Source organism: Aspergillus multicolor, assembly GCF_047715735.1.
Source record: "Aspergillus multicolor strain CBS 133.54 unplaced genomic scaffold BDW74scaffold_26, whole genome shotgun sequence".
NCBI classification, from domain to species: Eukaryota; Fungi; Ascomycota; class Eurotiomycetes; order Eurotiales; family Aspergillaceae; genus Aspergillus; species Aspergillus multicolor.
The window spans coordinates 378539-398870 of NW_027395977.1; the positions used below are offsets into that span (position 1 = coordinate 378539).

At 51.9% G+C, this 20332-nt stretch overlaps 6 protein-coding genes across 6 annotated transcripts; 2 read left to right on the forward strand and 4 right to left on the reverse strand.

Moving 5' to 3' along the window:
* Window positions 1–193: 193 nt before the first annotated feature.
* Window positions 194–1509, reverse strand: BDW74DRAFT_159032 (alpha/beta hydrolase). The gene has a single exon (XM_073725412.1). The coding sequence runs from the start codon at window positions 1488–1490 to the stop codon at window positions 384–386; it is 1107 nt and encodes a 368-aa protein (XP_073580836.1). The 5' UTR covers window positions 1491–1509; the 3' UTR covers window positions 194–383.
* Window positions 1510–2267: 758 nt separating this feature from the next.
* On the forward strand, window positions 2268–3963 carry BDW74DRAFT_181273 (uncharacterized protein; the record flags this gene model as incomplete). Its single annotated transcript, XM_073729988.1, has 2 exons — window positions 2268–2321; window positions 3016–3963. 2 exons carry the CDS (start codon window positions 2268–2270, stop codon window positions 3961–3963), a joined length of 1002 nt encoding a protein of 333 aa, XP_073580837.1.
* Window positions 3964–4578: 615 nt separating this feature from the next.
* Window positions 4579–5652, forward strand: BDW74DRAFT_187067 (uncharacterized protein; the record flags this gene model as incomplete). The annotated part of the gene is made up of 3 exons (XM_073731401.1): window positions 4579–4644; window positions 4704–4808; window positions 4885–5652. 3 exons carry the CDS (start codon window positions 4579–4581, stop codon window positions 5542–5544), a joined length of 831 nt encoding a protein of 276 aa, XP_073580838.1. The 3' UTR covers window positions 5545–5652.
* Window positions 5653–5707: 55 nt separating this feature from the next.
* On the reverse strand, window positions 5708–7591 carry BDW74DRAFT_169818 (putative isoamyl alcohol oxidase; the record flags this gene model as incomplete). Its single annotated transcript, XM_073727058.1, has 3 exons — window positions 5708–7028; window positions 7107–7196; window positions 7260–7591. 3 exons carry the CDS (start codon window positions 7589–7591, stop codon window positions 5708–5710), a joined length of 1743 nt encoding a protein of 580 aa, XP_073580839.1.
* A 647-nt stretch (window positions 7592–8238) lies between these two features.
* BDW74DRAFT_181276 (uncharacterized protein) lies at window positions 8239–18713 on the reverse strand (the record flags this gene model as incomplete). The annotated part of the gene is made up of 4 exons (XM_073729989.1): window positions 8239–16914; window positions 17717–18388; window positions 18485–18541; window positions 18621–18713. The coding sequence occupies 4 exons, from the start codon at window positions 18711–18713 to the stop codon at window positions 8239–8241; spliced, it is 9498 nt and encodes a 3165-aa protein (XP_073580840.1).
* Window positions 18714–18977: 264 nt separating this feature from the next.
* BDW74DRAFT_67140 (alcohol dehydrogenase family protein) lies at window positions 18978–20287 on the reverse strand. Its single transcript, XM_073733408.1, has 3 exons — window positions 20110–20287; window positions 19219–20049; window positions 18978–19144 (listed from the first exon to the last, which is right to left on the reverse strand). The coding sequence occupies exons 1-3, from the start codon at window positions 20226–20228 to the stop codon at window positions 19042–19044; spliced, it is 1053 nt and encodes a 350-aa protein (XP_073580841.1). The 5' UTR covers window positions 20229–20287; the 3' UTR covers window positions 18978–19041.
* Between the last annotated feature and the right edge of the window lie 45 nt (window positions 20288–20332).

The following is a 20332-nucleotide window of genomic DNA, read 5'->3' on the forward strand; positions in this document are numbered from 1 at the left end:
TGTTGTGATAAGTGCTGTAACGACTATTGGGAGTGGAGGTGCGTTGTTATGTGATTCAGGTTCTGCTTTACTTTTGAGATACAAGAGGAACTGTTAAAACCTCATTTTATATCACCACCTTTTCTAGGCCCGAAGCATATCGAACATTGTCATGAAACTGCCGAGGCCTAACTGCCATGATATTCCCGAGTTCCCAAGATGTCTTTCATCTTCCTATATCCGCAAACTTGTCGGCGTACTCAATAATATGTCTTTTGGATTTAGATTCCTGTTCAATACTATCATGAGAAAAAAGCCGAAACTGTATATTCCCTTCTATTTACGATCCTTGATCACACTTGCCCCCTCGCTCTATCAAGCCCAGTTCAGGTGGCAGAAATCATCTAAAAGCTCAAAATAGCAGCCTTGCGGTTCGCTAATGCCCTTTTCGAAACCTCAATGCCGGGCGCAACACCATCCCAAAGATGCGGGATACCAGGGTACAAATGGAACTCGACATCAACATCTGCGGCCGCCAACCCCACCGCATACTTGACGTTCTCATCGCGAAAGATATCAAGTCCCCCAACATCAATATACGTCGACGGCAACCCCCTCAAGTCTATCTCCCGCGCAGGAACCGCATACTTGCTCGTCGTAGCCAATCCCACATTCTCCCGTCCACCAAGATACGCACTCCACCCGGTAAGATTATTCGTAAAGCTCCAAATGCGCATACTTCCATGCGGATCCTTCTCATCATCCTCCAACACAGTCCGATCGTACAACATAGGATAGACGAGAATCTGTTTCGCAAGTGGCGGACTGAGGCCCCGATCGCGCGCCATGAGCGCCACCGCGGCCGCCAGATTCCCGCCCGCGCTCTCGCCCTGGATGCCGATGCGGGCGCAATCAACGCCTATGGCCTCCCCCTGTTCCTGAACCCATTTCAGCGCTGCGTAGACGTCTTCAACGCCTGCTGGAAATACATGTTCAGGCGCAAGACGATACTCAACCGTGTACACAGGCACATCCGTCTCCGCGACGATAGCATGATGGTGTAAACGGGTTAACTGCTTCGCAGAGCCGAAAATCAGTCCGCCGCCGTGGGCGTGGACAATTGCTGGTCCGATCGCCGGTTCGGTGTTAGACAAAGGTTTCCGCGCGACGCGGTAGATGTCGACCATGTGGCCGTCGTACGAGGGGCCGGAGAAGTGCGTCTCTTCGATGTCTGGGTGGGCTGGTGCTGCGGCCGCAGGGACTTCAAGTGCGGCCGCGAGGATGGTGCGCAGGGCCGGGATGTCGTGAGGTGCGGGCTTTGCGGCCGCGGCGCGCGCGGAGAGGAGAGGGCCAACGGCGGAGAGGAACTCGGGGTCGTAAGTTAGGGGCATGTTGACGTCCTCGTGTCTGTAGTGAATCAAACAGAGCTTATGAGCGGATTGAATTTGGGATTGTTGTTGGCGTCGTGAACTCGGGTTGATAGCAAGAAGACTAGATGGTTTGATGAGCATTGCATGGCAGCAAGGGTATTTATACTTGAGCGCCTTTTTGACATGGGTGAGGGCTTCCCAACAGGAGCCTCCATTGGTGTTTGGATAGATAATTTCGATCTGCTGCAAGGTAAGCACTAAGATCAGGCACCCTGCTAGGCAGCAAGGGTTTCTTTGTTCTCGGGCTCCTGATCAGTCCTAGTGCCGGCGCCAATCGCTGCTGATCGAACAGCTGGAGACAAATCAAAGATCGCGTACACAATCCCGTCAAGATAGTGTTGATCAATAATCATTTTCCGGACCATAGGACAGGCGATCACCTCGGCTTCTGCTTGGGCGTGGTGCGTAGCAGGCGCATTAGTTTGTAGGGTACTCAACCTACTTCCCGTCATAATGGTCGGGACCTTGCGATTAATCCGCCTCTGTGGAAGCAATTAGCCCATCGCTACCCACCTAGCTAGCTCGATCAAAAGCCGAAGCGAGCGACGCTTGTACTAGGAAGTTGGTCTTCTCAAACCTTATTAACGACCAAAGCGCTACCATTATAGGTTCGAGCTCACGTTCGGACTTGGGAATCGCAGGCATACACAGGTTGAACATGGCTAAGCAATGTACCAAAAAGCCATATCGAGAGGGCCCTTCAAGAGAACAATCACCATACCTGTACTTTTGTTCGTGCCGTCCGGGTAAAAACATTTCTCATGCAATCCAAGCAGGATACGGGTTACTTCGTTTGCAGACCCAGTCACATACTATAGTACCATATCTACCATGTACAATAAACAAGCAAAACAGAACATGGCAGGGGATACAAACTATGACTATACGTACAGGAAAGGCCAAGGTCTGAGTGTGCGAATGTTCTGTGATTCAATTGATGTCTGGCAGCAGGAATGTTCTTGATGATGCTGTTCCTTTATATACAGAAAAAAAAAATGGCATGAATCACTCTATCCAGTTAGCCCTGCATGTATCACCACATCTACTGGTCCAAATGGGAGATTCCAAATTTTAATAAAGCCATACAGTTGGGACAGACATTTTGTTGTCAAAGGAGTTTCTCATTCACCCCAAGCCCATCTTTCTCCCGAACTTCCCACCATCATCTATTTGACCTTCCCTTCTTCAACCTCCGAGCATCTCCCTCACTGTCTCCCTCACTCTTTTTCTTTCTCCGTTTTCCTTCCGCTAACCCCTTTCCTACCGCAAATAGTACTTCCTCACCCTTGACAATTTCCCCGTCCATAACAGGTCTTGTTTCCGATGACTTCTCAATTCTCCGCCGTTCTCACCATAGCCCGGAGACCTTTACCTTCAAGTTTGGCTTCTTTGGCTTCTGCTCCCCCAAGTTACAGACCGCCAAAAGTGACTGTTCAGAGCAAAGACCCCAAGAGCACTGTTGCAATTGTCGGCAGTGGCCTTGCGGGCCTTGTTGCAGCCTGGGCACTGCAAACGATGGCTACGATGTGACTGTTATTGAAACGGTAGGTCTTCTAAAGATCATCAATAACAACTGGTGAACAGATTTGTACTGACTGCGTCATAGAACGATCGTCTTACTCTATCCCACCCAGCCACCCTTACCAAGAGTAAGGATGCACCCACTGTCGACATCCCCACGCACACCTTCTCTGCTGGCCACTGTACAAATCTCCTGGAGCTCCTCCGCCACCTGAATTTCGAGATCGAAACCCATCAGCCCTACTGCAGCTTAAGATCCTGGTCTAGCAACGCCAACAATGTCAAAAACACCCCGGTTGACATCCCCCAGTGCGAGCAGCACTCCACGCTTTTCTCGGGCTCGCATTCCCACCGGCCAGGAATCCTCGCATGCCTGCTGATAAACAGCTTGCTGATCGTCATACTCGTGCTCTTGTGCTACGTCTGGTTCAGTTTTGCTCTCTTGTTAATTCCGCCACGCGCTCGGGATATAAACATCACCAACGAGAGTCGAACTGAGACTATGGACCAGTACACCCGCCATATCCATTTCTCTCACGTCTTGATGGACTGGTACCTCCTCCCACTCTTTGCGTCCATCTTGGCCTGCAGCCATCGCGTCGTTCGAATGGGCCAGGCCATCCGCAGGCGCACTCTCGCCGTCTATCATCTCACCATCGACGTGCAGAAACTCCAAGATGCGCTTACAGAGGGTACTGGTATCAATGCCCAGATGTCGAAGGAAGTGTTCTATGTGACCTCTGGCACCAACAACGGAACATCCCAGGTCCTTGTGATCTATACGGGGGTATGTGCGTACCGACTCCGGACGCGGCTATTCGACCATGTTATCCTTGCAACGAGCGCAGGGGTGGCTGACCAGTTGATGAAACAGAATCATTGGAAGAATGGAGACGATGGGGTCTGGCTTGTTGGCGATTATGCTTCTGCGGGTATTCCTCTTCTCGAAACTTGTGTGTGTAGCGGACTCGAGGCTGCGGAGGGTATCGGCGCGACTTTGCCCTTCAACATTATTCGCGTAAACGAATATTGAATCTGTATACATCTTCAACCCCGTTGAAAATAATGCTAGAAGATACTAAGAGTACTAGCTCCATGGCGAATCGAGATAGCGCGGGGTTACATATCCCATCAATGACCTATCCTTTAGCCCTTTGCCTGTAGCTGAACAGAGCCCTGTAAACAAACAATTAAGGACGATAATGTTTCTTAAAGTAACTAGAAATACCATTCCTTGACTTGATTGACTCAAAGAATATCCGTATACTACCATAGTGATTCCATTATGCTACACCCTTGTTTATGCGAGGCATAAGTCATTATTTGTGAAAAAGGCCTATAAAAAGAAGGCCCCATCTAGTTGCACCCAAATGGAATATACTATGTCTGCATACGTGTACTTATAGAGCACACGCATAGTCACTGCATGGTATGTTTTAAGTAGAAGCCTGTGGGCCAGGCATGGAGTCTACTGTAGGTAAACGAGTACTGACCGTGTTCTTTTTGCCAAGGAATCCTTAGGTATCGGTGCCTGGCGTGTTACCTAGCTTCTCATGGGAGACTACAGTATGTAAATTAGCTTCGACTCCGTCTCATCCTTCTCCCGAGGTCGGCTTCACCCTTAGGTACAATTCTCGTCCTGCTCTCAATGTCGGACGTACCGCTGGAAGAAGAAGCTGACTATGGCCGCCTCGCATTTGACCTCTTTGTCTCGGTCAGTCTCTCTACAGTAGCTAAATCTCCTGTTTCGCCGAGTGCTAACTTGGCAAGCAGGAACGGTGGGATCACAATGCCAATGCCAATGCCACCAGAGAAAGCCGGGACCAGTGGGAGCAGCTCGTCTGGCAATGGGAGAGCCTGACGCTAATCGAGCGCTATGTATGTTTCTCTCCTTTCTACCTATATTGGCAACCATTCTAGTCCACCGGCCAGCCCTGACAGTCCCCAACAATAGCCGTATCAGGAACGCGCTGAATCCGATTTCGGCCCGCCTGAACTAAGCGAGGAGATCAAGCGCGTGCTAGCCACACACCAGACCGCGCACGAGCGCAATATCAGCCTTGTTAGCAGTACCGGCTGGCAGACCGTCTGGCTGCGCACATGCTACGATCCAAGTCTCGCGGCCAGATACGAACAGATGAGGTCGGACTCCGAGGTCCCTCGATTCGGGGTATCGGGAGACAAGATTCTGGATGACCGCACGCGCTACGACTTCGGCGACGACTGGCGGCAGGTGTTAGTTCGCGTGCCCGGGATCTCGGACTTCAGCGGCGTTTGGGGTGAGGACATCGGGGGTGGTAGTGGACGGTATATCAGTGGGCAGGACGACGAGGAGATGATCGCGCAGGCCCAACAGGGAGAGGAGCGGTGGCGGGAGCTTAGCCTCGCGCAGCTGAGAATTCAGGTGGGGTTGTACCTGCTGGATCGCGAGGCCATTGAGTCTGGAATGATCAAGATTCTTTGGCTGGATGAGCATGGCCAGGTTGCTTGGGAAAACCGGTTGGATTCTTCCAGGTCAGTTCTGAGTCGGCTGACGGGATGTCTCCTAAATGCTACGAGTCTGGTGGAACTGGCTAGCTACGACGGTACTCGCGGCGCGATGATTTGGAACTAAATGATGAAGTTGACGCTGTATCCCCATGTCTTACACAGGACGGGATTCCAACAACAGAGACCTTGCATGCTTAGACCTCACTATGTAGGTACGTAATACTAGGCCCGCCTTAAGCTCTCCTATAACTAACAAGATAGTACAATAGCAACTCTTTCCACTAAGCTTACACCCGACAAAGCAACCCATCCCTTAGCCCATACTCCCAGTTCTCACTCCCCACCCCACCCCAAACAAACAACGTGCCCTTCGGATCAACCTCCCTCTTAATCCTCTCAAGCCTCTCATAGTTCTCAACAGGTCCATAAAAGTCCTCTTTGAAGGTCGAGCTAAACACATTGCCCTCATTCGCGTAGCTCCCGCCATCAGGACCTGTCCACTCCCTCCAGACGGGTTCGATGTGCTCTTCGTACCACTCCGCTCCCGTCTTGAGAGCAGTCTCTGGATCAGCGGTGGCGTTAACGGGGGCGCCGTAGGTCATGAAGTGTGCGTATGCGCTGCGCCAGGCGGGATGAGCACTTCCTTGTCTAATCTCAGGTGTAGCAGCTGTGCCTGGTCCGCCTTGCAGACCGAAGAGGGCCATTGAACCTGCGCCCTCTGTAGCAGGTGTAAGGATCTGCATTAAGTAGTGTCTGAGTTTCGCGGGCGCAATATCGACAAGTTCGCGGCGGCCAAGGAGACGGCTGGAGATCATGCTGCTTGAGCCGCAAGTCTGGCTGGCGAGGAAGTCTGGCTTCGTTGAGGCCCAGTAGGAGTTTGAGGAGGGTGTTTGGAGAGTTATGGTGAGGCCATGGCCACCAGAGGCAGCGAGGAGGCGAGATGAGAGTTCCGTGATCGTCGCGTTCATCGCTGCGATGGTTATGTTGAAGCCCGTTAGGTTGATGATTCCCGTTACACCGTCCGATGGGTCTGTATCCGTCATCGCCATGATCGTTCCTGCTAGTCCGGCGTCCATGATATCGGGGATTAGGCGGGCTGTCTCAACGAGCGCAGACAGGGAGGCGTTTGCACTGAAGCTGTATCCAGCAGCAACGGGGGAGAATGTAAGGCCGCCGGTAACCACAGTCTCAGGCACGGGATGCGTAGCTAGGACGAACTCAGTGACGACACCGAATTGTCCTCCACCTGCGCCACGGACAGCCCAGAAGATGTCTTTGTTTTGCACATCGTTCGCCACAAGACGGCGACCATCGGGAGTTATGATGGTAACCTGGTACAGGCTATCCGAAGCGAGACCATGCGTACTCGAAAGCAATCCATGTCCGCCGTTCTGGATAAGTCCGCCCAATCCAACGGTCGCATCCTCGCCGCCGATTACGGTCCGGTTGACCTTGTGCACGGCAGTATACGCAGATCCCCAGTTGTTTCCAGCGCCGAGGATCGCAGCATCGATCGTGGTGTTTGTGCCAGGGACTGCCCAGTAAGGATCATGCTCGAAGTGCTTGAAGTTATGCGTCCAGATGGAGAGGGCGTATGCGCCGGTAGACCTACCCACAATACCATCAACAACGTCTTCGAAAGAATCTTAAACCCTGAGGGCAATAGGGTAGGGAAGGAAAACAAACCGTCCACTCATATCATGACCGGTACCCTTAATAACAACACGAATATCCCTCTCGTTTGCCCAGTGCATGGCGGTACTAATCTGCTCGTCGCTGGTCGCATTGACGACATACACGGGGTGTGCACCGATACTGCATCCGCGCTCCTTGGTATACCCTTCCACACCGGGTGGAAGACAGGAGTGGTTCGTGAATATCGAGTAGTCAACGCTCTCAGGCCAGGAGGCGTGATAGGCTGCGTAGGACCAGTGGCCTGTTACATCCGTGCAGTTGGTAGTCGAACCGAAGGGGTTACCAGCGTAGCATGATGACGCTACTGGGGCTGTTTGGAACAGGGTGCCACCAATGGAGGCGTTTAGGGCGTTCCATTCAAGGACAGATGGCCAAGAAGCGTCATTGGGGGTGAGTTTGCAGGTGCGGTTGGAGGGGGCCGCCAGAGCAGCTGTTCCAGCTGCTACGAGCAGCGCGGACGAGACCTGCAGCCTCATTATGATCAACTGGGTTTTGCGAGGCAATGGAATCTCTGAAGTACAAATGGGGGATCCCTTTTATAGACCTCAGACACGGTGTACGAGTACGACGAGGTACCCTTAACCGCCGCAGATCGTCATTGCGGATCTCAAAGCGAAACATGGGTACCTGTTCCGTGATACACCCTACACGAAATTGAATAATCTCCAGGAGAGAGAGCCCCATCAAAAACCGAGCTTTTCGCAGGCAGAAGAAATCTATGACCTCAACCGTCACTAGAGTGGGTCCAGGAACGCTGCGGGCCTTGCGCAGATCTTCCTAAATCGGGTATTCTGTCGTATTCGTGTCGGGCCCGGGGTACAATGAACTCGATAAATGCAGCTATAAACGGCAAGCCTGAGTGAAAAGTCCCTGAATTGTCAAGAACTTTCAGCATCAACGGATGAGGGAATCAGATGGACTAAAACACCAAAAGCCACTGCCGATTCGGCTTGCTTCAGAGCGAAAAGGGAGCCTCATGTAACGTCAGGGCCTGGAGCAGTAGCGAAAAAAGTGTCATTCTGTGATATATGACGTCCATAAACGAAGATTCCACTATTCACTTTCCGCCCTCGAGGCAGACAGTCTAACTGTACTTCCACCTAGGCAGTTGTAGCAACGAGCCTCAGTAGTTTATCACAAGCCAGGCATACTCACACTTCTCCTGGAACTTCATCGAGACGCTCCAATCACCCCAGACCCCGGGGCGGGTTTCGAAGCTGAAAGTCGAGTAATCACCAACTGTACCATTACCAGTCGGATCTTCGTCAGCGAGCTTCGGTTCTTCCGCAACCGGGTCAGTGAGAAGAACAGTGGGCGGAATAGCACCCGCCCCGTTCGCGGTGAGTTGGTTGCGCGCCCAGAAAGGGAACCGTTCCGCGGGGCGGGCGATTGTAATTTCGACCGCGTCTTGGCCTGCTTCTGTCGACGACCATTTATCCCAAGCATCGGGGTATTCGTTCTTCAGGTCGATAACGACTGCCCTCTTCAGAGCTGTCGGGCTGGCATTGGTGAGATTCGTACCCACCCATGCGTTCGCCGCTGTTGTAGCACTCGATTCTAAGCTTTCCCCGCCACCGAAGCAGGTGTACTTCAGATGAACCACGACATCAGTGATGGCCCTGTAGTCGAACTGGCGGAGCTCCTTGGGTAGCGCGATACGCCATGTCGAAACGGCACCTGCACCCTCAAAGGGGCCATAGCGTTCGTTTGTGTTTCCGTGGAATTCAAAGAGGCCCGTATCCTGACTCCCATTGCTGATGGCGACAGACGTGATAGGGATTCGGTCCGTTCGGAAAAAGTTCTCCTTCTGCTTGCCATAGTCATTCCCCTCTGTGGAGACGCGATATCTGTGCTTCAGCAGGCTTAATGTACAACTAACAGCGTTGAAAGACCCCGCGGCACCTAGAATAGAGACTGACACGGATGCAATACGCCGACAGTAGTGGCCCGGGAAATCCATATCGAAAAGGACTTCGGGCATCTCGAAGTCGACCTCGCCTAATCCATGGAGCGCTAGGAGCTGGAGTGGATTAATCTCCCGCAAAGAAACATCCTTGACAACTTCGAAATCGTGGGTTTGGTCGTCCATGTAAAATGACTCCATCCGCTTGAGGTCAAGGTAAAGTGCCTCGCCGGCCAACTGACCATCGCGCGCGATCTCCCAGTAGGACCCGGATGGAGCGTTCGAGTTTAGCGACAGGCCGGTATTGCCATCTGTCTCGGAACGCAGAGCGAGTTCAAATGACAAGGCCCGTTGTGCGCTTTTGGCCATTTCCATGGCCATTGTGTAGGTTTGGTGGAAGAGGGTACCCATGGAGTTGTCCAAGAGAGCATAAAGCTCCTCGCCGGTGTACTTGGCCCGCAGCCAGTCGTACTGCGCGGTCGCATTGTCCAGCTCTAGCTGCTGCGTTTGGATGCTGGACTCACAGGTCGCAATTCCGCCGCGGAGCCGTGAGATCTCCTTATCTGCCCGAACGAGTCCTCGTCCGCAGGTGTTCGCCTCCAACCTGCGCTCTTGCAGGTTGCGGGTGGCTGCTCCGATCCTGGCTGCCTGGGCGCTATCAGCTGCCGCACTCGCCGCAAGCCCATCGAGCCCCTCGGCCCCGGCGAGAAAGGGTGCGGCAACCTGCGTACCTCCGATGGCGGTGTCCTCGCCCATTCCCATCGGTTGCGTCTTTATTGTTATCATGGGGATGCCAAGAAGATATTGGGCTGTTGCCTTGGACATGGATGCGAGATAGGCGCTTTGTCTGGAACTTTCAGCGAGGTCGATTTCCAGTTTCTCGTAGAGGGACATGGGTATCTGCTCGTTGCTGTCACTTTCCAGGGCTGCCTGCGGAATGTCCTGCCAGCTTTGCCCTGGCTGTGGCGCCTTCTTCTCATCGCCAGTTAGGGCCAAGAAATGATCGAGACGCATACGCAGTGCCGATCGCTCATCTTCTTGTACCTCTACTGCCTTCTCAAACTCCGCTTTACGGAGTTCCATCGTGCGTACGGTAAGGGATAGCACTGTCTTTTGGTGCTGGAGTCGAAGACTCGAGAGACCCTCGGCGTCCCGCTTCTCCTTAAATAGCAGCAACTTTTGTCCGGACCGTTTGAGTTCCTTTACCATCTCAAGTGCCTGTCGGATAACATAGCTGAATCGATATCGTGGCATCGGGCTCCCCATATCGCTGAGCAGCCCTGCGATTCCTTCAGCGCCACCTGCTCTGGCCTGCTGCAGGGCACCGTAGTCAATTGGCGGTTCCCAGATGGCGAGCGTGCGCTTTCTGCCTTCAATGTCCATCCCGTTTCGGATCTTGTATAATCGATCTTGAATGGTGTTGTAGAGCGCAGCAACCTTCGGGTTCCCAGGTACACAGAAGTAGGTGGTTTTAATATAGCTGCTTGCTCGCCCTTCTTGAGGGGTACCAACACTCCCCCGGCTTCCTGGTTCCACATAAAAAGGGAAGTCAAGCTCCATATCAATCGTCGCGTTACCCATGCTATCTAGTTTTCCCAACTGCTCGAAGCTCTTTGTTGCTCGCTTCCCTAGCTGTGGTACCTCGACGGGCTGAGGCCCAAAGACATGAGATGCCTCGATATACATTTGTGTGGCGAGTGGAATACTCTCAAGAGTATCTTGGCGGAAGTACTGGTCCCCCATTGCGGTTAACAACTCGATATATTTCATGACCAACCGTTTCATGTAGACGACGGGGTTGGCCCTTGCGGCGGCATGCACGTTCCGACCGCTGGCCAGCCAGGCACTAACAGACTGCTGCTGGTTTAGTCGGACACAGTCTTCTCGGAATGGCGGGAACGACCAGCAGCGACCAATGTCATCTCCGCTAATACTGGGATCAAAGACCAATCTGGCTATCTTGAGCGCCAACTCGAACTGCTGATTGGCCATTAGGCGCTCCATGATTAGACATGGTAAATGGTATCCAAGCTCCCAGTTGTAGATAGCAAACGGAGTAGCTGTCTCATTGTAATGGATCTTCTTGTCAAACTCCATCCATTTCCCAAATACATCCTCATGGGGGTTGTTGGCCGGATTGCCGGGCGCTCCGATCGGGTCATGATTCACTTCGCTTAGACATTGGAAAATGCCCTTCAAGTCATCCTCTTCCTTGCAAGCTGCAACCAATTGTGGCGAGACATGGTTGTAAAATTTCAGTACTTCTGAGTCCTTGTCGTAAGTTATTGGGAAATCGAGCATCTTCTTAACGTATTGCTTGTCGCCCCCATCCCATGATACTTCGACCGTCAGAGCCCATATTCGACGACCAAAATCATTTTGAGCATAATACGTATGTAGTGATAATGGCCAGTAAAGGCTTGCATTGATCGGGGCGTTCGTTTGGGCCGCGAACAGTCTGGAATAAACGGTCTCCTCCTCACCGGCAGGGAAGGTAGGCCAAAGGTCCTTATCAATGGTGGTACCGATGTAGTTCGCCCGGAACCGGTTGAACTCAAGTAGCCTGCTTTGCTTGGTCCCCGCGTCAAAATCCGGCCCTAACACGGGTTTAGAATACCCCAAAGGACCGTCATCTGTCAGTACCAATTGCTGGTCCCTGATGAGATAAGTTCCAAGGGCCACATAGGAACCATCTCCGGCGCCTTTGTGCCACTCCACGCTCACCGTGAGTGAGTTTTCCTGTGAAGTCCAAAATTTGAAGTTGGATATTCCGATCGGGGCTTTGCTGTCATCGGTTGGGACTATGATGACTGAAGGAGACGTCGCCCTTGAAGACCATTTCCCGTTTCTTAGCTTTATGTAACTCATGCGTATCTCCCACAGGCGGGCAGGCCGAGCCTCGGATATCTTCTTCTCTCTATAGTCATCGATTTTTAGATCCTCTCCAGACAGGTCCGCGGGCGTTTGTGCCAGGGTGATCTCCGGCAAGAACAGATAAAGCTCGTCGTTGTCTACTGCTGGCACTAGATACGACCCGGGCGCTGCCAGCCTCTTCCCATCAGCATCCACGTCATACCAAGGGATATCGGCATCAATCTTGCTCCACGCAGTCCATACATGTTGTCTAGTCTTTTTAGACGGTCGGGTAACCTTTCGATGGTAAAAGGCCGGAGTCGAGGTTCGAGTGCGTGCGAATATACGTGCCACCCGTGCATGCTCATCAATGTCCCAGAAGTTCCATTCAACGTGGTATGTTTCAACATGGAGGTTAGAGACCTCGTCAATTGCATGGACGTACTCCTTGAGGAGATCACTGATTGTCTGTTCATCGAGCTTGCTCTGCGTGATTTTGGATTCGACTGCCTGGAATTGCTCGGTTTTGTCATCCCGCAACGTTGGATCGGCCCAATTCTCGGGATACCAGAATGCAGTCCTGTCCGCTTCCCACAATCTATAGCGAAACACGTAGTCCAACATGGATCGATCTAGATTTTCCGGCTTCTCTGGACGGACGCTATCAAGGCCGAGACTGCACCGCTGTGCGAAGAGCTGAACTGATGTGATTGCCTGTTTCAGTCGAGTAGTTTGCAGCTCAGCTCCCATCTGCACATCAATGAGAAAGTGACCATAGAGCTCATCGGGTGCACTAAGTTTGTTGTCTCTTGCGTACTGAGTCCCCAAGAGGCAGTGAGTGAGCGCCGTGCGCTGGCCCGTCCGAATCGCGTCATTTGCGTCTTTGAGCGCAGTCTTATTTTGATCGTTGGTTGTCTTTCTGCGGGAACGGTTCTTTTGGATGGCCAAGCGCAGCACGGCGGCTTTTTCAAACTCTGCTGCAACAAGAGCATCCCAGGCCGGCTGTGCCGCGGCGAAAAGGTCTTTATGACTGAGGCTAGGAAGACTGAGTTCTTGAATGAATAACATCGCATCTCGCATCTCATCCAACACGCTCACTTCCTGGAATAGCTCTATAATCTCTGACGGCTCGTGTTTAGGATATTTTGCCTCCAAATAGTCTCTGCAACTGTCGACATTCCACGCGGTTGCTTGTGAGATCTTGTCTGCGAGCAACCTTCCCAGCTCAGCCTGTTTTTCTTGTGTCTTTGGTGTTTGTCCGGAGCAAAGCCATTCGAAAAGGGCAACGAGGGGTAGAGTCGCGCCGTTGTTCAGAAAATCTTCTCGGAGGACCAGCCAAGTATCAAGATCCCATATGTCTGTTAAGCTCAGATTGTTGAAGTCTAGCCTCTGCTCGCCGCGACTCGCCATCAGCTCCTGGAAAACAGCCGCAAACTCAACTTCAGATGCGTGTAGTCGAAAGCTGTCGACCACAATGGAGGCCCGCATCAGTTCAACAATTACCTGTCCAGTCTGATCGACCAGAAGCTCTTCGATGAGAAGAGTTCGATCAAACCCCATAGGCTTGGTAGCTGCAGTCTCTGCAGTCTGCCATTTCAAATCTTCTTTGCTCCCCGAGTAACTCAGTTTGTACCACCGATCACCAACAAGCGGGTTAGTTCGAGCAGACCAGCGTGGTCCTTCCTGGTTCTGGTTTGTTGTCCACGCATCAAATTCGAGCACAGCCTCGTCCAGTGTGCACCTTTCTGGTTTATCCACAGCATCAGACAGTATAAGGTAGCTTCCGGTTGCTGGAGGGCGAATGTAGGCAGAGAATTCTCCGGTTGGCGGTTTTGTCCCCGAGATTCCTCCCTCGAAGGGCGTACGACGAGGAGTGACGCCAGTTTCCAAGTCCCGAGGTTGCGCCAGTCTAAGGAGTACGTCGAGCCCAGAGATAGTGCCTGAGCTGTCAGGCTCATCGGCCAATAGAAGCATCTCCTTCGGAATCCAAATAAGTTGGGTCAGCGCAAACTTGAGCAACGCAAGGCTGAGGCCAGGAAAGGAAGCTTGCAGGGATTTCAAAATGGCCTGGCATTGCTTTTCTCGGTATCGCGCAGGCAGAAATGCATTGAGGAAAGTCCGCCTCCTCGTAGTCCGGAGTGCTGCTGCAGCTATGGTACGGCAGAGGTCTTGGGCCCTGTCGCTACCTATGATGATAGACAATTGTTTCACAAATTCCAGGGCCTCAGCGCCATTCAAATCATGAAGCCCGGGATTTTCGATAAAGTCGAGGACCGTGCTCCTGCCTTCACGGTCCTCTATCAGCGAATCAAGGAGGTCGGGCAAGGCATTCCCATCTAAAAGTTTTCGTTCTCCATCGTGCACGGCTTGATCATCTAGACTGGCGCGGACCGCTGCTGCTATACGGAGATTCTTTGTGAGAGTAGGTTGGCAACTGGAGTCAGTCGCGCTGGGAATACGATTAATCAGGAAAAGAAGCCGATCGAGCGTCCACGACTGAGCTGCTCCTTGCATGGGCGGGTAGCTTCGAACTATCTTCAAGGTGGCCTGTGGCGCATCAAAAATATTTTGACCGTCGGGGAATAAATCCAAAAAAGATGAATAAAGCTGTGGCGAGATCTTCAGCTGCCTACACAGCGTTGAGATTCGATACAGGGCGGATATGTTTGGTAAAGAAAGGTCAACCGGTGTGGGTAAACCTAGAACCCCGATAATTGCTTGGAAGTCATCACCGGATAACTCCAGAGCCATCAGAACTGCTGAAAGTCGATCATCGTCAAGTCCAGATCGGGACCCGAGGAGCAGACTCTGGCGCTCTTCATCAGGAAGTGTCCCTTTTGGAAACAGCTGGGCAAAAAGAGAGTTTGGGCCATGGGTGTTGATGTCGCCCCAAAAAGGTTGGAGGTCAGTTGCAGAGAGTTTCAGCATCTCTGTCAATTCTTTTACTGCAGCCAGGTTGTCCAAAAGCCTCGGTTCAATCGTCCTTTCATTGACATCGAACGTTTTTCCATTGAGGGTCGCCAGTGTGTAAATGACTGCATCCAGCTCTTCGATCGGCCACTGCGTTTTATACCAAAGTCGGATGAACTCCTGTAGTCTGTCGCAGTCAGTCGGTTCGAGGGACTTGCCGCCGTTCACATGAAGCCGCATTGACTCCAGTAGCTGGCTGGCAGGAGGAGCTAGACCTTCTTCGTCTGTTTGGATTGCGATGGTCAATCTCTCCTGGAAATACCGGGTCTGAAGCACCGCCAGTAGGTCTTGAAGCGAAAGGCCGCTGCGCGGCAGGAGCTCATTTTTTATTTTCGCAAGTGTTTCTGTCATATGTTCATCGGCATTATCGGATTCGAAGCCCCAATAACTGCCGCTTGATGCTTTTTGCCCAATAATGTCGTAATAATCCTCAGTGTCCAGTTCGTGGCCAAGTAAGGTACCAGTCAGGTCTTGGGAGAAAAAGCTGTCCCGGCAGGCTGCGACATAGTCTTCTTGCTGCAGGTTGAGTATTTCAGCGGATCGAGCACGGCCGAGCGCCTCTTGAACCAGTGGAACAAGATCTGGGTCTTTCGTGATGGTGAAAGGCGATTGAAAAACGGACAGAAGATTCAATCGAGATGTTCCCAGAGATGTGAGGTAAGATCGAATACTGCAAATAGCTTGATTAAAGGGAAAGACATGTAATGGGATGATACATTTTTGCACGATGTCGCTGTAGACAGGAAAGTTGGTATTATGAGGCTGCAGCAGGTAGTCCTCGTCCTTGTCGCCTTCCTCTGCATCAATAGGTGGAATTTGCGGTTGTTGATCTGTGCCATTTTCTGTGTTCCACACTGCTGATTCCAGAACCTCATTTACCAAGTCGACGTATGGTACCAGGACATTCGTATTGGCGCATGAGAGCTGGAGTTGCGATAGGTCGGCTCGCCGCTTCATCAGCTCGTCTAGCATTGACGAACCACTCACATTTTTGTTGACAACAGCATTGTTGGCGTTCAAAGTTTGCAGCAAGTCGGCAAAGAAAGCCGCAGGGGACATGATAGATGCGCATTCCTCACATCCCATGGCGTCCACGCCGAACAACGTGCTGAGATTTATCTCGGTGGCTCCAGTAGCCGGCTCGGTTTGCAGCGGCACCACAGATGCAAGCCTAACATCTCTGTTACTACCAGTTCCCCGCAGCGAAAGCGCCTTGGTCCAGAGATCATCGCTCCTCGAGACAATATAACGCGAGTAATTGTATATACGCTCTGCTCGCTCCAGCGGCACACCCCTTCTCATTATCAAGCCGGTTGCCTCGTCACCCTTATTCGCGATGTCCTCAGCCGAACCAAAGCCGCATTGAAGCAGTGCCCCGATGTCCTCAGGCTCGTTGACCAGAGCTTGCAACCGCTGCAGCTTGAACAGAAAGCGAGTTGCTTCCTGTCGCTGAGTTGATGGCGCATAGGCTACCGGGAGTTTGTCGGTGATCGCACCACTGCCATCCTCATTCGTAGCCAGAAGGCTGCGAAGCGACTCCGTACGGAAGTCAAAGCCGAAAGAGTCCGCGGCAATTCGCAAGATTGAGAGCACAAGATCCTTGCATCCCTCAGGTACCGGTATCTTCTCAGCCGAAATCAATCCACGAATTACCGGCATCGGCTCCTGGGCGAACAGCTGCTCCCGGAGGCGCATCCAGGCCGCCTCATTACCACTCGGGACATCGCGGCTGACAGCTGGGATCTTGATGATACGCTCCGCTAAGCTCTGGCGCGTTGTAGTTGGCTGAGAAAATAGCTCGGCGACATGAGGACCGCTGAGCGCGAAGTTGGCGAGGGCAGCCGAGGAACCGCTGAGATCGTAGACCCATCCTAGGACATTGACCTTGGCTAGATCGTGGTCGGCGACATCTGGATTGTTCTTAAGGGCTGTGATAGTTTGCTCAAGCGAGCGGTTTTGCGCTAGTTTGTCCTTGAAGCGGGCTGTCACGGTGTTCAGTTCGCCCAGGAGTTTGGGTAAGAGCTCGGTAGACAACAGACGGACGTCTGAGTCCGAGAGGAGATGTCCTGGGGGCTGTTGCGTATTCCATTAGCATGATGATGGTGATTATGGAAGATGAGGAATGGAAGAGAACGCTGAAGGAAGAGTGAAGGGGAGGGAGAAAGAACGACTCTAGAGGGAAGGCACAGTCGGAGACCCACCATGTTTGCAAATCCTGCAAACCGAATAATGCACACTATGCACACTATGGCCAGGTTATGCAGTGCTTATGAACTGAAGTGTACTGTAGGTATGCAGAGGTCACTTTACGCCCGCTGCAAATAAAAGCAGTTACAACCCCAGCAGCAAAGGACAGGGAAATGGTATTATATCAGACCAGGAGCAATACAAATCTCCGCCACCACACGTCAGTCATCCGTGTAGATGTCACTCTCTTCCGCTCCTTACCGGCACTGCAACACTAATCCACAACCAAACGCCAGACCCGTCAGCCAAAAGTATAAGAAAGCCACGTCTTTAGCAAATAAACTCTGATTCTCCCGCAAAAACCTGTAAGGGTGGTTTGCCCACTCCACGGCCCAAGGTAACTTTACTCCCAGGCGGTAGCAGTCGTACCGCGGGCTACGTACATTCCAGTCGCGCTTTACTCCAATCTATATAGAGGATGTTTTCCGCATACATATTCTTAGGAAAGGATCATTTATCTAGGTCTATACTATCAAGAGTCTCTCGCACTCTGCCAGCCCTAGAAATGCCTCAACCATTGTGGCGAATACCGCCCATACAACGGTCCCCTCGCACCACCTGGCATATAAAGAGGGCCAATCTGCGCTACATCAATGATCTCTTCACAGCAAATTTAGTTGAGTTGAACCCGGCACTTCTGGATGGCATTTCCATACTCGTCGAGCCATAGACGTCGCAGCCCCTTGCCTAGAAGCGCCGCCTGATCCACAAGCCACATATCTGTTACAAGGCAGTGCCAGTGGTACGTCCTGTACTGCCGGCACATAACTCTATTCAGGAAGTCTTCAGAGGAGACTGACGATTTCCGAAGTTCCTCAATCCAGCCCTCCTCGTTCTTGTTATTCTTAAGCTCGAAGTCTTCAATGCGTCCTATCACGAACTTCATATCATTTTCCATGTTGGGATCCCTCATCTTCCGAGACGTCGCGTTCGTCACTCTTTCCGGGGAAAGAGTCAGGATAGTGTCTAGATCAGTGTCATCAAGCAGCGCCTCATCTTCGAAAATCAAGTACGTTTTCCCTTGTTGATGCAACATTTCCCGGTGCTCGAAGAAGAGACGTTCATAGGCTTCCTCGAACTCTAGGTCGTAGCAGGTGCGTACCCACATTCCTGCATTGCTGGGTACCGGTAGGAATGGCCAGGGCCACTTTCGGACCGCAGATGGTCGAAAAGGCTGAAGGATCCCCTCCCGATCTGCCGCGGATGTGGAAGTCGTGGACGAGGTTCCAGTTGAATTCATCTGGTGTAGGCTTTTGTCTCGGTCTGATGGTAGCCTATAGATAACGCGCTCGTAATACTTCTAATGACATGTTAGTTTGGATTCTGTGAATCTCGGGCACGTAGATTCCTAGGCCTACCTCTCTCGCCTTCCACCTATATTCAAGAACTGACGAACGAGACGGTGTCGTCGCTGATCGGCCGTTTCTAGACGGAAATTCGTGTCCCAGTTATCCTAGTTCATGAGTCGATTAGCGAGGAAGGTACCCTTCATAACCTTGGAATGTCAAGGTGAAGTCGGCAGTTATGCTCACCAGCATGTAGACATACAGTGCAGAATCCCCCCAGCCCGGAATCGGGAGCAACAACGTCGGGTTGTGATTGTTTTCATAGTACATATAAGTCATTTTTAATGGTAGTAGTATTGCATCAAGCAGGGGTAAGAAAGGGGTTGAAGAGAAATGGAGGTTCTGGGGAAGAAGTTAACGGATGAAGTAGACCTTCGTGTAGGTAGACAGAGGGGTGAGCAAACCAATGCGACGTCCTTTGTTATTAGGAAGCACTCACTATTTTATCTGTCCCAAAGCTATGCCGCAGAACAATCAAGTGCTTCAGATAGTAAGAACCCCAAGACAAGTGGCAAGTAGTGAGCCTTATGGCTGGAAAGCAAAGAGGTGAAAACGGCCGTTTCATTCATTAGGAAAAGCTACAAAACAATAAGAAAGAATACACGACCTATTTCCCGGCCTCGAAAATAATTTTCTGCGACTTCATCTGGTTGAAGTCATCATAGGCTTGCAAGGCTTCCGACAGGGGACGAATATCGCTCGTCATGAAACTGTAACATAGTTAGTGCCAATCACTACATACAAAATCCACAGAGATATGAGACCAAGAGAAGGGAGAACTTACTCAAGCGCGTCCTGCTTCTTCTCCAGTAGCTTTAATGCATCCTCAAAGATGCTTCTGACGGGACACCTGCCCATTTGAATCTGCAGATTCTTGCCATACGCCTCGTTGCCCGTCCACGGGATCTCGCCGTTGTGCACGCCGACGCTAGAGATCTTACCCCAGGGACGAAGCATCTCGAAGGCCATTCTTAGCGCATCACTATGTCCAACGACTTCAATGGCGACATCTGCTCCACGTCCGTCTGTGAGTTCCTTCACCCGGTTCCTCAAGCCGTCGGCATCGGTCGCAAAATTCCAGGGCTCGGCACCGAGACTCTTCGCCAGCTCGAGTCGCGAGGGAACACTATCAATTGCAATAAGATGCTTTGGTTTGTGCTCCAGTGCAGCAATAAGCGCAAAGATTCCAACAGGTCCGCATCCGAACAAAATGACTGTGCTCTCCTTGATCGTACTCTCATCAAGATCGCTAAACGCATTCTTCGCCGCAAAGAACCCCGTCGGGAGGATGTCCGCCATAAGAACGAGCTTCTTCTCGTCGATCTTCTCTGACGCAATGACAAGCGTGCTATCGGCCAGCGGGACGCGGACATAATCTGCCTGGGCACCGTCGAGGATCACCGTCCCGTATAACTGACATTTGGCGCACCGACTGGATGTCTTGTGTTGACAGTAGAAGCAGTCCCCACAGGAGACGGTAAATGGAGAGACGACCTTGTCGCCCTCTTTGAACTTGGAGACTGCAGACCCGACCGAGGCGATTTCACCAGTGAACTCGTGGCCCATGATGAATTCTGTGCCGGAGGGCTGGTGGCCGCGGAAAATGTGAAGTTCACTATGCACATTTGGTCAATTTTCTGCGGGATTGGAAGATTGTGAGATGGACTGAGCATACCTCCCACATAGCGCCGTATACCGGACCTTGATTATGACATCGGTCGGATCCTGGATTGTGGGGATGGGGCGCTCCTCCAGAGCGACCTTGAGCGGACCTTTGAAGACAACTGCCTGCATCCTGATGATTGTTTTTGTTTATCTCGATTTCTCAAAGACGAATCTGAGATGAATCTGGGAGTGGCATGATGAGGGGTCGAGTTTATAGGGAGCGGCGGCAACTG